Source organism: Nelumbo nucifera, chromosome 1, assembly GCF_055504915.1.
Source record: "Nelumbo nucifera cultivar China Antique chromosome 1, China Antique-T2T, whole genome shotgun sequence".
In the NCBI taxonomy this organism is placed as follows: Eukaryota; Viridiplantae; Streptophyta; class Magnoliopsida; order Proteales; family Nelumbonaceae; genus Nelumbo; species Nelumbo nucifera.
Window position 1 is genome coordinate 115,283,848 of NC_142649.1, and position 16,148 is coordinate 115,299,995.

A 16,148-nucleotide genomic window follows, 5' to 3' on the forward strand; every position below is an offset into this window, starting at 1 on the left:
TTTTTATAAATTGTGTTAACCGTTAATTAAATAAAATTGGAAAAATAAAAATATAATAATATAAAGGGTAAAAATGGAAAGTGAAAATAAGCTTTAAAATATAAAACATGATAGCCGTTAATTAAATAAAATTGTATTGACCGTTAATTAAATAAAATACAAAACACAATTTTCATTTTTATAAATTGTGTTAACCGTTAATTAAATAAAATTGGAAAAATAAAAATATAATAATATAAAGGGTAAAAACGGAAAGTGAAAATAAGCTTTAAAATACAAAACATGATAAGGGTAAAAATGGAAAATAAAAAATGAGGCTTTTGGACGAAACATTATCACCTAATAAGCACTTATGTAGAAACACAAATGGACCAGCTAACGTAAAAGTCGTTACCACTTACCACTAAACAGAGAGACCCTTTTTGCGGCTTCGGTAATTTACGCGGGATGTTTTGGCAGCCTGTTGAACAAAAGAACCGAGCGTAGGGAGAGAGGGTGAGGAGCGAGGAGAGATAGAGAGAGAGTGAACGCGCGAAATGGTGCACAGTGCGTATGATTCATTCGAGCTTCTCAACAACTGCCCGTCGAAGATCGAGACCGTGGGATCATACAGCTCCAAGCTTCTTCTAGGCTGCACCGATGGTTGTATCAGGATTTTCGTTCCAGAATCCTCAGCATCTGATCGATCGCCACCTTCTGATCGCCTTTACCTGAATCCGGAGATGCGTAAAGAGCCCTATGTTTTGGAGAGAACAATTACTGGATTCTCCAAGAAGCCTCTGGTGTCAATGGAGGTCTCAGTGTCGAGGGAGCTTCTTGTGTCCTTGTCCGAATCTATCGCATTTCATCGGCTCCCCAATGTCGAGACGGTAGCCGTGATTACCAAGGCCAAAGGAGCCAACTTGTTCTGTTGGGATGACCGGAGAGGATTCTTATGCTTCGCGAAACAGAAAAGAGTCTGTATTTTCAGGCATGACGGTAATTCCCTAAATTCAGCTTGTATTTTTGTCAATTTGTATTGCCTGAATTTTTCAATCAATTGTATCATATAATGCTTGCTTAAATTCATACGAGAAAGAAAGGAGCAATTCTTCAGGCGAATCTGTTACCATTTCCTTAAGGTAACATCGATCATTTAGTAACCTTTTTCATTATAGGCGGTCTTCCCGTCATATCATATAGAACAGAGATTTATCGAGAGTTACTTGATTTACTTCTTTTAGAGGGTAAATAAATATCTTCGACATTTCTCCCTCTTCCTTCTTCCTTTTTTACCCATTTCTTGTATATTGTGTAACTTCTAAATGCATTTCCATCAAAAGCTCTATGTTTTAACTTCCATTCGACTTTCCTTATGGCTTTTTCCAAAATTTAACCTATTCAAAACATTTTTCTATTGCTAAAATTTGCCATGTTTTGGTATAATATGAATTGTTTTAATGTTTCTCACCACTTTATTAATTCAGTAGAATATAATAATGTTGTATTGGTTGGCCAGGAGGTCGAGGATTTGTGGAGGTGAAGGAGTTTAGTGTTCCTGATTTGGTGAAGTCCATGGCTTGGTGCGGTGAAAATATATGCATGGGAATTAGAAGGGAATACATGATATTAAATGCAATGAATGGTGCATTATCTGAGATATTTCCTTCTGGAAGGATTGCCCCACCACTAGTGGTCCCTCTTCCTTCTGGAGAGCTTCTTTTGGGAAAAGTATTTTTCTTCTCTGCCAATTGTTTAATTCTGTTTCACTTTTAGTCTTTAACTCATTTTCCCATTTCAACTGTCTAATTCTAAACTTTTATTTTATAAAACAGTTTAAAACTTTATAAAAATTGCATTATAGGTTTTCCTACACCATTTTGCTTTAAATAATAATTTATAAGAACCTATAGCAAGGGGAACAGACACAAGTCACACAATCGTGATTTTCCTACATTGTCTGTGGCACAACGTAAGTTGAAGTATTCATGGTTCATGGTATGCTGGCTGTGGATGGGATGTGGGGTTGGCTGCTACTCATGCTGCTCCTTGAAATGCTAATTCTTCACTCTCTCAGTTTTTCTTTGACCACTAAAGAGGAGGTTCATTTGGGGACCAAAACCAAAATTTGGGCTGATTTGTGGTGGGGGGATTTACTTTTCAAAGATAAGTTTCCTTCTGTTTTCTCTCGTACTGTGTCCAAAAATGCTCTGGTTTCATGTTGTTTTTCTTTGTCCATCAATGGATTATCTTGGAATTTGAATTTCAGGAGGGGCCTCAGAGATGAGGACACTTGTTGTCTCCTCTCTTATTGAGTCATGGGGTGGGGGGGGGGGTCACTTGGACTTGTCTAAAAGGGATTGTACAATATGGGTGGCTTGTGCATTGAGCTTGTTCTCTTTTGTTTTCTTCTTCAAGGTTATAACCCTTGACCCTTTGTTGAGTCCCAATTTTCCAGTGAAGGCTGTTTAAATTGACCCAATTCCACCCAAAATTAAAGTTCTATGTTGGGAGGTGGTACATGAGAAAATTGGTACTTGCAATATCCTTCAAAAAAGGTCAAATTGGTTCATCTTTTCCAATATGTGCATTCTTTGTAGAACTAGTTGCATGACAATATCTCTTCCAATGTGGCATTCTTACAAGGGATGAGGCTGGGAAAGAGTCCAAGTTACAAAAACGTCATAGCAGAAGTGGATTCTAAGGTTGTATTGGGATGGTTAAGAAGGAGAGCACTGGGTACTGGGATATATAGGTCTATATTAAGGGAAATCAAATTAATTGCTGAAGAAATGGTGGTCACATTCCAATGGGTTTATGGGTTCCCAGTGTGCAAACAGCATGGTTGATATGCTTTAACTAGACAAGGGGTAAATAGAGGGAGTCTCTTGTAGGGGAGGTTCCAAGGGGAGCCTAATGAAAGAATTGGTGGGGTAGATGTGGTGTATGTTAGTCTACAAAATCCCTCTTGCCATGTAAATTTGTAATTTCTGTTTAAACGTATTAATAAAATTCCTTGGTTGCCACTGATAAAATGTCAGTACAGGAAACCTCCAAAATCTAGAAATGTGAAAGCAACCATATATATGCATATACACATGGACATGCACAGACAGACATGTATACAAGTATGTGTAACTGTGCATTTTGTGTGTTGAATAAATGCAGTAGTTGGCAAAATAACCTACATAATATGTCTTTGAGTATATTTAATGTATAGATAGAGGTAGATATGCCTGTATTTGTCCAATATTATCTGGGAAACATGTTTTGTGTTAACGTTTATCTGATGCCCCAACAATCTATGGGAAAATTAAAAAAATGTTCTGTATATACTGGATAAGAGATAACAAGGGACTGGGCCGAGAAGCTAAATAATGATCCTGTACTTGCCTATAGGTAGATACAATACTTATCTCATTTTGACTTGAGATGCCAAGAGGCCCAAGATCAACATTGTAATTTCATGCAATGATGAAGTGGTTCTTGATGATTAAGTCATTGAAATGCATGGAGTCATCCTTTAACGAATGTTGAGACTTTCATTTGATGCTAAGTGTTGGTATAAATGCACAGAATTATGTAATATCATCAGCAAAGAAGTCATTTGGCTGGTAGCATCATCCAATAGGATACACGGACCAGATGATGCATTAAAGGAATGGCATTCATAAAATATTTTCATGTATTCTTCTCTTATTTGCTTTTGAACTGTATTACCTTTATTATTTACTCTCAGAGCTCTCAGACCTAAAAAGAAACCCTTAGAAATCATAATTCTCACTATAGGAAAGTTCAATAAACAACTAGTTTAATATATGCTTAAAACAATGATTACATTTATAGTAGTAATTAGCAATTTAGTTGAAGTTCTATATGTACTGAACTCTTAATACTTTTTTATATGTAATGCTCTATAGTTTGTGTATTCTTGACATGAAAGTTTAACTTCATGTTTATAGATTCCACACTTTGAATGGGCTCGTTGCTATGTAGTAAAATGGTAGAAGTGAACCATTTCTCATTCAAATGCTTTTATCCTAATTGGTTTATACCTGACTGTTTATAATTATGTTCCACCTACCTGATTTGATGCACTGAATACAATAAATTACAGTCAAATATCCTTAACCTAAGTTCAATTTTATGAGCAATTCTAACAGTTTAATGTATCCAATTTGTTTCTTAGGATAATATTGGAGTTTTTGTTGACCAAAATGGGAAGCTTCTTCAAGATGGCAGGATATGTTGGTCTGAGGCCCCCTCAGTTGTTGTCATCCATAAGCCATATGCAATAGCTCTCTTACCAAGACACATAGAGGTAGCAAATTGTTTTTGCACATCAAGAAAACATTTTCACACCGTTTCTATTCAAATATGTTCCATTTTGCCTTGTTAACCATGTATTTATGCTTTCTTATCCTACTGTTTGAGGTTTGCAGATCCGTTCCCTTCGAGCTCCTTACCCATTGGTACAGACAGTTGTTCTCCGCAATGTTCATCATCTTCTCCAGAGCAACAACTCTGTTATTGTTGCATTAAATAGCTCTATCCATGGGCTATTTCCTGTTCCTATTGGGGCACAGGTAAAACTTCTTGTCAGTAATAAGTCTGGTAGTATTTAATTAAACTTTGTTAGAGTAACACTCCAATTGATTGGAAAAGGCCCCTGTATTTCTAGTGGCTGTACAATGGGGAATATTGACACCATCTTTGCCCTAGGATTATGTTATTTGCCTCAAACTATAAGACCAAAGAAGAAAAAGGAAAAAGAAAAGGAACTTAAATTTATTAGCCATCTTGATTATTCTCTAATTAATGCAATTTATAACAAATATTGACAGACCAAAGCCCCTCCACCTGCCATCCAAATATGCTAGATGAATCTCCTATATCACCAAAGGTGACAAATATGATTCTTAAAAAATTTCATACATTGAAGACATGAAAATGAGTTTTTTATTTTTTTAATTTTTTATTATATGCTTAGGTCTCTAGAAGTTTGAGTATATCTCCATTGCCATCAAGAGGGATATCTCTATACTGGGTAAACCAGGTACCGAGAGCACTACCACCGGACATCATTAAAAATCTCCTTGTTCCACGTTTCTAGCTTCTCTCTAATCCCCCTAGTTTTTGAGTAAAAGAAAAACCTATTCAGCCATTCTGTCTGAAATGGCTCCACTATTTCTCCACCCTAGAATGAAAAGTTGGATGAGTTAGCCACATGAATCAATAAGGAATGCTTTCAGTTCACAAGCCACTTTAAATTCCCTTGCATAATTGGAGTTTGTGATTGGAGAGACTGTTAGCTTCTTGAATCACTGTGAAGACTCGCTGCTCACTGTAGTGAGAATGGGCCTTAGTGTTCTTTATTTCTTTTAAGTAGTATTTAAAAGTTATGTTTCTTAGTTATGGGCCTTCTTTTATTTTCTTTAATTATTTCTTTAGTGCTGGCCGCCCCATTAAGGGTATCCGAGTAATTGTACTCAGACTTAAGAATTATTAATAGAAGTGATGAAAGGGGGCTAGAGATAGAGGTTCGAATTCTTCTTTTCTCTCTTCCCTTCTTTTCTTCTTCCACAACCAATTGCTGAAACTTCTTTCTTCTTCTTTCTCTTTCTCTTTTCTTCTTTTCTTGCACTATCCGAATTACTGTAGGTGTAATTTTCAACTTGGTATCAGAGCGGGTTCTTACTTTCGACTTTTTTCTCTTTTCTTTGCCCATACATAGTGTGTATGGAGAACTGATAAGTTGATCAATCAGCTACTTATGCAACCTAGTTAGGAAGGTTTTTGGAGAGTTTTATGGAGGTTTTTCATCCTTAGTTGAAGCCTAGGGCAGGTTCTTGGAGATTTTTCCCGAAAACCCTAGATAACTGGAGAAACCTTGTTACAGGTCGTAGAGATAGTTTGAACCAGGCGCTTCTGGGAGGACGATTGGTAGATGAAGCTTAGTGGATGGTCTCTACACTCTCAACAAGGCTGGTTTCTCGGTGTCATCCTCAGAGTCACATAGTCAGTCAAATAAGAGTCTTTTTTTGTGGCATAATTGGTTAGGTTATGTGTCTTTTGAAATAGTGAAGTCTTTGTTTCCTTTTTTATTTAAGTCCTGTTCCGTGTCAAATTTCCATTGTCAAACGTGTCAGTTAAGGAAGCAATGTAGAACAATATTTCATTCAAGTAATAAAAGATCCAATTTTCCTTTCCATATTGTGCATTCTGATGTGTGGGGGCCTGCTACAATAACTTCAGAGGGCGGGTATAAATACTTTATCATATTGAGTGATGATTTCTCCTGTTATACATGGGTATTTCCCATGCGTAGCAGAGATGAAGTCCCAAAGATCGTGAAAGATTTCCAGAGGATGGTGTTTACACAGTTTCATGTTGAAAAATCAGATCTTTCAATCAGACAATGTGAAGGAATATTTCCATGGGGAGCTCAATGAGTTCTTTGCTTCTCATGGATCCATTCATAGGAGCTCGTGTGCCAGAACACCGCAACAAAACGGTGTTGCAGAAAGAAATAACAGACACCTCCTTGAGGTAGCCTGAGGGATGATAGTTGATATAACAACATAAAGAAAATATTATGTTTGTTACATCATATTATTCTAAAAGAGAAGCTGGGCGTCGCCAGCCCAACCTTTTGCTTTTCACACATCTTTCTCCCTCTTCCCTTCTCTCTTCTCTCTTCTCTCTTCTCTCTTCTCTCCTCTCTCTATTCTTGTGAGAAAACACCAATGAATGTGTAGAGGAAATGAAGAGAAGGATTTGTTTGCAAATTGGATTTGGAAAATGCTTATGATCTAGTGGATTGGAACTTTTAACAGAGGTGATGCAAAAGCGTGGATTTGGGGAGAGATGGTGCAATTGGGTGTTTGGTTGTATTCGGTTTTGTCACTATTCTATTCTTGTTAATGGAGTGGTGAAAGACTTCTTCCTAGCTTGCAAGGGGTTAAGGCAAGGTGATCCTCTCTCACCTTTTCTTTTTCCTTACTAGCGGATGTTTTTAGTAGACTTCTCTCTAAGGATGGCAGGGAAAATGAAATTAGGGGTTGGAGAGTGGGGAGAAACAATGTTCCAATTACTCACCTTTTGTTTGTAGATGATATCATGATTTTTTGTGAAGAGGGAGATACCAAGAGGATGAGGAATTTAAAAGAATTGATCAAGTAGTTTGAAAGGATCTCAAATTTGAATCGTTTAGACAAGAGTTGCCTAGTAGGGATTAATTTGGAGGGGAATGCCTTAAGTGCGCATTTGACCTACTTGGGTCTTCCTTTAGGTGCCAATCCTTAGGAGAGCAGATTCTAGAACCCAATTTTGGAGAGATGTAAAAGGAGATTGGCTGCTTGGAAGAGAAACTATATTTCCTTTGGTGGTAGGATTACCCTAATAAGATCAGTCTTGGCTAACCTACCAATTTACTTCCTCTCTTTCTTTAGAATTCCACTACGGGAAGAAAAGAAATTAGAGAAAATCATGAGGGACTTGCTTTGAGAGCCGGGTGAGGCTAGAAGAGACCACCTAATCAAATGGGAGGTTGTATGTAGAAGTAAGAAAGAAGGTGGTTTAAGTATTGAGAATGCGAGGAAGAAGAATATGGCTCTTTTAGGGAAGTGGTTATGGAGATGGCCTTTAGAGAGGGAGAATTCGTGGCACAAGGTGGTGGGCAATATTCATGGGGGGTTGGAGAATGGTTGGGATGTTGGTGTATCATGTCAGACTACTTCGGCAACACCTTGGAAAGCAATCCATAGTTTTCGCTATTAGTTCCTCAGCTTTGTCAAGTATGATACTTGTTTAGGGACTCAAATCCGGTTTTGGGAAGACTTGTGAGTCGGTGATTGGCCTTTAAGGGATTTGTTTCCTTCTTTGTATTCCCTTTCCTTGTTGTGAATAAACCCTAGTTGTTTCTAGGTCAAAGTAGAGAAGAAGAAAGAAGAAAGAAAAGAGAAAGAAGAAGAAGAAGGAGAGGAGAAAAGTATTTGGCCAGACTAGAAGAGAGGATGTACAAAAGTACTTCTCCTAGCCGACCCACTTGACTTTTATTCATGAAAACTTGAGTTACAAGAAAGACAATTTTGTCCCTCATAGAAGATGGGACACATAACTTAAACTCAGATACAATAGACATTTCACTTTCAATAAGATACACCAGAATGACCAAAATACCCCTGACTCGAGCATTCTAACACTCCCCCTCAAGCTGGAGAGTATATATATCATATAGTCCCAGCTTGTTACAAATGTAATCTATTCTTCCCCGAGACAATCCTTTTGTGATATCTGCCCACTGATTTCCTGAGCTCACATGAGATGTAGTTATTACCCCACTTATCACTTTCTCTCTCACAAAGTGACAATCCACCTCAATATGTTTAGTTCTTTCATGGAAGACCGGATTGGATGAGATGTGAACAGCAGCTTGGTTATCACAGTATAGTTTCATGGGTTTGTCAATTGAGAAACCCATCTCTTGTAGTAGGTTCTTCAGCCATACTAGTTCACATGTGGTATGGGCCATAGCCCTGTACTCTGCTTCCGCACTACTTCTTGCCACCACTGTTTGCTTCTTGCTCTTCCAAGTTACAAGATTGCCACCCAAGAAGGTACAATACCCTGTGGTTGACCTCCTGTCTGATATAGAGCCAGCCCAATCAGCATCTGTGTACCCTACTATCTCAAGAGGTCCTCCTTTTTGGTATAACAGACCACGACCTGGAGCACCCTTTAAGTACCTAACAATTCTCAGAACAGCTTCCCAGTGAGGAACCCGGGGATGTTGCATAAACTGACTCACCACACTCACAGCAAATGATATATTTGGTCGGGTAATGGTCAGGTAGTTCAACTTTCCCACCAACCTTCTGTATCTTCCAGGATCATCAAACTCATCACCTGCATCCACACTTAAATTGGCATTGAGTTCCATAGGAGTCTCTGCTGGTTTAGCACCTAACAACCCTGTTTCTTCAAGTAGATCAAGAACATATTTCCTCTGGCATAGGTTGATCCTCTATTTTGACCTCGCAACTTCTATTCCTAAGAAATACTTTAGCTTCCTCAGATCTTTCGTATTGAAGTGGTCCTGTAAGAATTTTTTCAGCCTGTCAATTCCATTGCTGTCACTTCCAGTTATGACAATATCATCCACATACACGACTAGCAAGGTTTTTCCATCTTTCGAGTTATAGCTAAACACGGAATGATCAACCTGACACTGTTTCATCCCAAAGGCCTTCACCACTTCACTGAACCTGCCGAACCATGCACGCGGAGATTGTTTCAGTCCATAGATTACCTTTTTGAGCCTGCACACCTTACCAACCTCCCTCTGAGCAACAAACCCTGGTGGTTGCTCCATATACACCTCCTCAACAAGATCACCATGTAGGAAGGCATTTTTGATGTCAAGTTGTAGGAGAGGCCAATCATACATAGTAGCCAATGAGATCAACACCCGAACTGAACCAATTTTAGCCATAGGAGAAAATGTCTCCATATAGTCCACACCATATAACTGAGAATAGCCCTTGGCCACTAACCGTGCCTTCAATCGTTCCACACTGCCATCAGGAAGATGCTTCACTGTATAGACCCATTTACACCCAACAATGTGCTTACTAGGAGGAAGGATGGTGAGTTCCCACGTATGATTATGTTGTAGAGCAGAGAGTTCTTCTTCCATGGCTTGCCGCCACCCTGGAGAGGCAAGGGCTTCCTGTACAGTCTTGGGAATGGGAACTGAAGAGAGTAATGATATAAACTTGCAATGGAAAGCAGAAATGTGAGCAGTGGAAACTTAGTCTGAAATGGGATGAGAAGTACAAGTACGTTTACCTTTCCGCAAAGCAATAGGGAGATGAAGATCTGAGGGAGAAGGAGCAGTAACAGGATCTGTTGACGGGTGCTGAAGTGGAGGAGGAGCCGAAGCACTTCTGCGAGTATACACTTGAGTAATTGGCGGCCTCTCTGTAGTAACCGGCATATGATGTGCATCTGCAGTAGGAGTGGGAGCTACGGGAAGGGGGTCCACAATCGGAACAGGAAGAGGAACCACAGAGGGAGAAGAAGAGACCCCGGCATTGGAGAAAAAAGGAACTGATTCAAAGAAGGTGACATCCGGGCACACAAACGATTTATGAAACTTAGGGTTATAACACTTGTACCCTTTCTGAGTCCTTGAGTAGCCAAGAAAAATACACTTCGTAGCCCAAGCATCTAGCTTGTCTACTCCAGGCCCCAAGTGCTGAACAAAACAAACACAACCAAAGACTCTTGGGGTGAGAGGAAAGGGAGACAAAGTGGGGAACAACACGGAGAAAGGGGATTGACTTCCAAGGATTGACATGGGCATCCGATTTATCAAAAAATAGGATGTAAGAACAACGTCACTCCAAAAGTGCTTTGGGACATGCATATTGATCATCAAGGACCAAGCAGTTTCAAGAAGATGTCTATTTTTCCGTTCAGCTACACCGTTTTGTTGTGGGGTGTAGGCACAAGAAGTTTGATGAATTATTCCATGATGTTCTAGGTAATGCTGAAATGATGAGGAGATGTATTCTTTGGCATTATCGGAGCGAAGTATTTTCATATTAACACCAAACTGAGTGCGTATTTCAGCATGAAATTTCTGAAAAATAGAGAACAATTCACTACGGTCTTTCATAAGATAGATCCATGTTATCCTTGAAAAGTCATCAACAAAGATTACAAAATACTTAAACCCATTGTATGACACCACTTTAACTGGACCCCATACATCAGAATGAACTAAAGCAAAAGGACTTGAGACACGACTATCAATTCTTGGACTAAATGAGACTCGATGATGTTTTCCCAATTGACATGACTCACAATCTAATGATGAAAGATGACTCAAGGAAGGAACTAGCAGCTTCAAAGCCTTGAGAGAGGGATGACCAAGTCTGCAGTGCCATTGGAGAGGAGTAAGAGATGACTAAAAAGCCACTGGAGGGCCACCACCATCAAGGTAATACAAACCACCGGCTTCATGCCCTCCACCAATCTTTGTCCCCGTCTTGAGATCCTGAAACACACAAGAAGAAGGATAGAAGGTTACAGAATAATTAAGGGACTTGGTTAATCTACTAACAGACATAAGGTTAAAAGGGAACTTAGGAACATATAAAACAGATGCTAAAGACAATGAGGAGAGATCAACATCACCAACACCACAAATAGGAGATGTAGAACCATTAGCAAGTGTAACTGTCTGAGATGTGGAGGTGCGAGAAAGGGAAGAAAATACATCAGGAGTCCCAGACATATGGTCCGAGGCGCCAGAATCAATGATCCAGGGTGAGGCTTTGGAAGCTAAACAAGTCATACCTGAATGGGCAAGTGTAGCTGTGTTCTGCTGAGATGTTTGAAGGAACTGCTCATATATTGCCCATGGTACACTCACCATTTCCTGCCCGGAAGCACAAGTGGGTGTGGAGGGGGTTGGTGCAGTTTGCTGGCTTTCAGTAATTGTGCTACTACTTTTAGATGTAACATGGTTAGCCCAAGTGTTAGGTGGACCACGCAAATCATAGCAGAAATTAACTGTGTGCCCCTCTAAGCCACAATGTGTACATTTTCTCTGAGCATTACCCCTTCCTTTTCCACGGCCTCTCCCTGACTCACGGCCTCCAGTCCGGCCACCGGCCCGGTTAAACATGTGTCCACCACGGTTGCTTGGAGGGCCACCGCTGCCACCACCACTTCTACTTCCACGACTACTCCCTTTAGTCACTACCAGACCAGATCTATCAGAGAAGGAAGAATGTTCCACTGACTCAATGGATGTCCTCTTAAGACGAGCAAAAACTTCTTCAAGTGAGGGGAGAGCTGATCCCCCCAATATCTGTGCTCTGACAGGCTCATACTCGGCCTTCAAGCCCACAAGAAACCTAGTCACATCAAGTTATTCACGTTGCTGCTGTTGGATCTGGACATCTGATGTGAGAGGGTGATACACATTTAGCTCATTGCAGATGTTTCTCAAACTTGCATAATACTCTTCTAAGCTTTGACTTTCTTGCTTCAAATTGAAGTACTCTTGGTATAATTGATATACCCTAGTTGTGTTGTCTTGTCCAGAGGACAACTTTTTAGCATGATCCCAGATCTCTTTGGCTGTATCTAGGAACATGAAGTTCACACTAATCTTTGGTTCCATGCTGTTCCAAAGCCATGTCATTATCTGTGCATCATCTTGTTCCCAATCACTGAACCCAGGAGAATCAGAGGAAGGTTTCTCTTCCCTCACATGTTTTACTTTCCTCTTGGCCTTCAAGAACACCTCCACAGATTTTGCCCATGGTATATAGTTCTCACCATTCAACTTGATGGATGTCATTTGAACACTTAGATAATCTGAAGAGAGCATGATGCCTGTTTTGTTGTCATTCCCAACTACAGATGAAGCCATCTCAATTATGTCTCCTCTGAATATACACCACAATCTCACACTTGTCACAAGACTTATCTCATTTACAATACCACCAACCCACTTTCTTCAACTGCACATTACACACTACACTCTAAAGCTGAAATCATTCAGTCAACACATCAAACACTTGGACTGCACACTGCAGGACCATTTACCACCAACACACCACTACTGAAATTACTCAGTCATTTCATCGAACACTTGTTCTGCAAACTGCAGAACTGATTACACACAAGGTCTAGGGGTTCACTTTTAAGCATTTAAAAAAACATAGATATGCCAGCCACCACAACACAATCAACACCACACCACTGCTGTCGTGGACATCAGCAGTCTACCACTCTTCTTTCAGCACACATGTGAGCAAGAAAACACAAAAAAAATGACTGATATGTGTATCAGTTTCACCCAGCACCACAACAACTAACTTTCGATGCACACAAAAAAAAATCAGCATTCACAGTCCATTTCTGAACACACGACAGCAGTGTGCATACCTGTATACGACTAGCCCTCTTCGTACACTGAATAGAGGGTCTAGTATACCACTTCAACGACCACCACAGCACCGGCCAGAGGCATTCTCACCTCCAGGCCCTCAAAACGACAACTCCTTTTCAGCCCTTTATCGAGTCTTCAATCAGATCAGCTGTAGGATGAAGAAACCTACTGTGAAGCTGGCAGCGAACCCAGGAAGAAGACAGCAGCAAGAAAAAAAAACGAACACCAGACCTTAATGCTCTGATACCATGTGAATAAACCCTAGTTGTTTCTAGGTCAAAGTAGAGAAGAAGAAAGAAGAAAGAAAAAAGAAAGAGGAAGAAGAAGGAGAGGAGAAAAGTATTCGGCCAGACTAGAAGAGAGGATGTACAAAAGTACCTCTCCTAGCCGACCCACTTGACTTTTATTCATGAAAACTTGCGTTACAAGAAAGACAATTTTGTCCCTCATAGAAGATGGGACACTTAACTTAAACTCAGATACAATAGACATTTCACTTTCAATAAGATACACCAGAATGACCAAAATACCCGACTCGAGCATTCTAACACTTGTATAAAAATGAGATGATCTTGAAGTTTTTAATACCTCTTATTTTGTCTTTGGATCATAATTGGGATTTTGGGTTTCTAAGGGGATTGAGGGATGAAGAGGTCACTCGCTTGTCAGAGCTTTTACTTCTTCTTGATAAAGTCTGCCTAGAGCCTTCTAAACAGGATAGAAGAGTTTGGTGTCCAAGTTCTAAGGTTTATTTTCTTGTGCCTCTTTTTTTCTTGCTCTTTGCCAGTACCCTAGCCCTCTTTCTTTTCCTGTTAAGGAAGTTTGGTGTCAGCCGGTTGCCCCCAAAATTAAGGCTTTTTGTTGGGAAGTGGCTTATGGGAAGATTAACATTGTGGATTACCTACAAAAGAAAAGGCCTTTCTTGTGTATTTCCCCGAACTGGTGCACTCTTTGCAAATCCGTTGGTGAATCTTGTTACCATTTACTAATTTCCTATTCCTTTACTGTAGACATTTGGGATTGGTTTTTCTCCCTGTTTGGCCAAAAAGAAGGGGAAGAATAATGTGGAGGTGTACTAGAGCAGCAGTGATTTGGATCCTATGGGAAGAATGAAATGCAAGAATCTTTCAAGAGAAGGAGAGAAGCAAACAACAGATTTTGGACTGTGTAATGACCAGGGTTATACATTGGCTACTAACTCTGGATTTATTTAGACAGTTCTCCCTTGATGATATGTGGAGGAATTAGTTTTCAGTGGCATCTAGTTCCGTGCAGAAGATTAAAAAAAGGCCAGTGTGGACACCTCCTCTTGAAGGTTTCCTGAAATTAAACTTTGATGGGAGCAATCAAGGCAACTCAAGTCCTTTGGGAATTGGAGGAGTCATAATAAATGGAGGGATCATACTAGCACTTTATTCAGGACCGGTGGGGATTGGAGACTCTTTAAAGGTTGAACTGTTTGTAGTCTTACAAGGTGTTCAGATTGCCAAAGACTTGAACTTGGAGAACCTGGTAATTGAAGGGGACTCAAAGGTGGTGGTAGGTTGGCTAAGAGATCCGGGCTTAGTGATTTGGTGTTATAGAAATGAAATGAAGAAGTTTCAGTGGTTAACACAGCAGATGAATCTAAGTATACAGTGGGTGGGGAAGGAGGCTAATGCATTGGCTGATTCATTAGCTAAGCAAGGGTAATTAGGGATCAGTTGTATTGGGCGCAATTGTAATTACTGTACTAGCTCTGTTCTAATAGTGATGAGGCTGCATCTCGTGCCTCCCTTTGGGATGCTTGTAACGATGCCTATCATTATTGATTCCAATGAAATTTAATGATCTTTTACTTATCAAAAGAAAAAGAGATTACCACGACTGAGTAGTTCATTGGCTGGAGCTCAACTGCTAAATACCATTTTCGAGTATGGGAAGAGAGTCCTAGGGGAAGTGGATTGCGTAGGTGGAGATTTAGTGAACATGGATCAGGTGATTACTGAAGTGATGGTGGAGTGCAGAAGAAGACACCTGGAGTGAAAGCTCTAGAAATTATTGCCAATTGAATAATGAAGTAAGATCGGGATCCCTACCTTCTCCATCTTCAACTGGCCTAGAGTTGCTGATAGGGAGGAAGACAATATGAGAGCCAAGGTTTAAAATGTTGATGTCGATGGAAATGTCGCTTACCAAAATATAGGACATATGTCGGAAATGTCAAGGGGAAATATTGTAAAAATTAGAGACATTGTGGAAATATGCAATGATTTTTTGTAAAATGATAAAAGAAGCACTAATACATATTTCTAGACTATTATCTTATTCCCAACCATTATATAAAGCTAAGAAACTAAGATCAATAACAAATTAGTAAATGATGATTTGTTGATTTATTATGCATTTTGATGTTTTTACAAGGTTACCCGATATTTTCTTTTCTTATTTTTAAATTTAATTTATTATAAATTCTAATATATTTATTTTACACTAGTAAATAGAAATACATTTATTCTGATTTTTTTAAATATTAAAGTTATAATACATTATGTTTTGTTATAAATTTAATAAACCGATTCTCCTTTTTGTAGTATTAAGATTATGATAAATTCTGATTTCTTATAAAACTTAATGAATTTATTATGATTTTTAATACTAAATTTATAATAAATTATGATTTAGTATAAAATTTAATAAATTTATTCTGGTTTTTATATTAAATTTAGAATGTGATTTATTATAAAATTTAATAAACATTTTCTGATTTTAATAAATATTTTAAAAATACTAACTAGTTAGTATTTTATTACTTGAAAAACATTTTATGTTTTCTATTATAAAGTAATTAATTTATTGTTTTGTTTTTATTTTTTGTTAATTCTTTCTTATAAATATTTTATTTGAAAAATTAAATATAAATTATTAATGGAATAATTTATATTAATATACTGTATTATATTAATATATTATATTATTAATGTACATTTGTCAACATCCTGTCGACATAATAGGAAAACTTGTCTTTTTTTGGTTATTTGGACTGATTTGGTCGAAATTTCCGAAATGTAGGAAATGTCAACTGAAATAATGTAATTTTTATATTACCATCCATTTCCATGTCGGTGAGCCTCGACATCGACATATGTCGGGTGACATTAGCGAAATGTTGCAACATTTGAAACCATGATGGGAACTGGGTTTGAAGGAGTTGGAGATG

The 16,148-nt window shown here is 38.7% G+C and overlaps 1 protein-coding gene across 2 annotated transcripts in view; it reads left to right on the forward strand.

Moving 5' to 3' along the window:
- The first annotated feature begins 373 nt into the window (after positions 1-373).
- The window catches only part of LOC104601865 (vacuolar sorting protein 39-like), a 43,669-nt gene continuing 27,894 nt past the window's right edge, over positions 374-16,148 (forward strand). The window contains exons 1-4 of one of the 2 annotated variants that reach the window (XM_010265360.3): positions 374-978; positions 1,499-1,710; positions 4,169-4,300; positions 4,422-4,565. In XM_010265360.3, coding sequence (XP_010263662.1) covers positions 537-978; positions 1,499-1,710; positions 4,169-4,300; positions 4,422-4,565 — 930 coding nt within the window. In that variant the 5' untranslated portion in view covers positions 374-536. The remainder of the gene's footprint in view (positions 979-1,498; positions 1,711-4,168; positions 4,301-4,421; positions 4,566-16,148) is intronic. The other variant, XM_010265362.3, reaches the window with a different exon arrangement.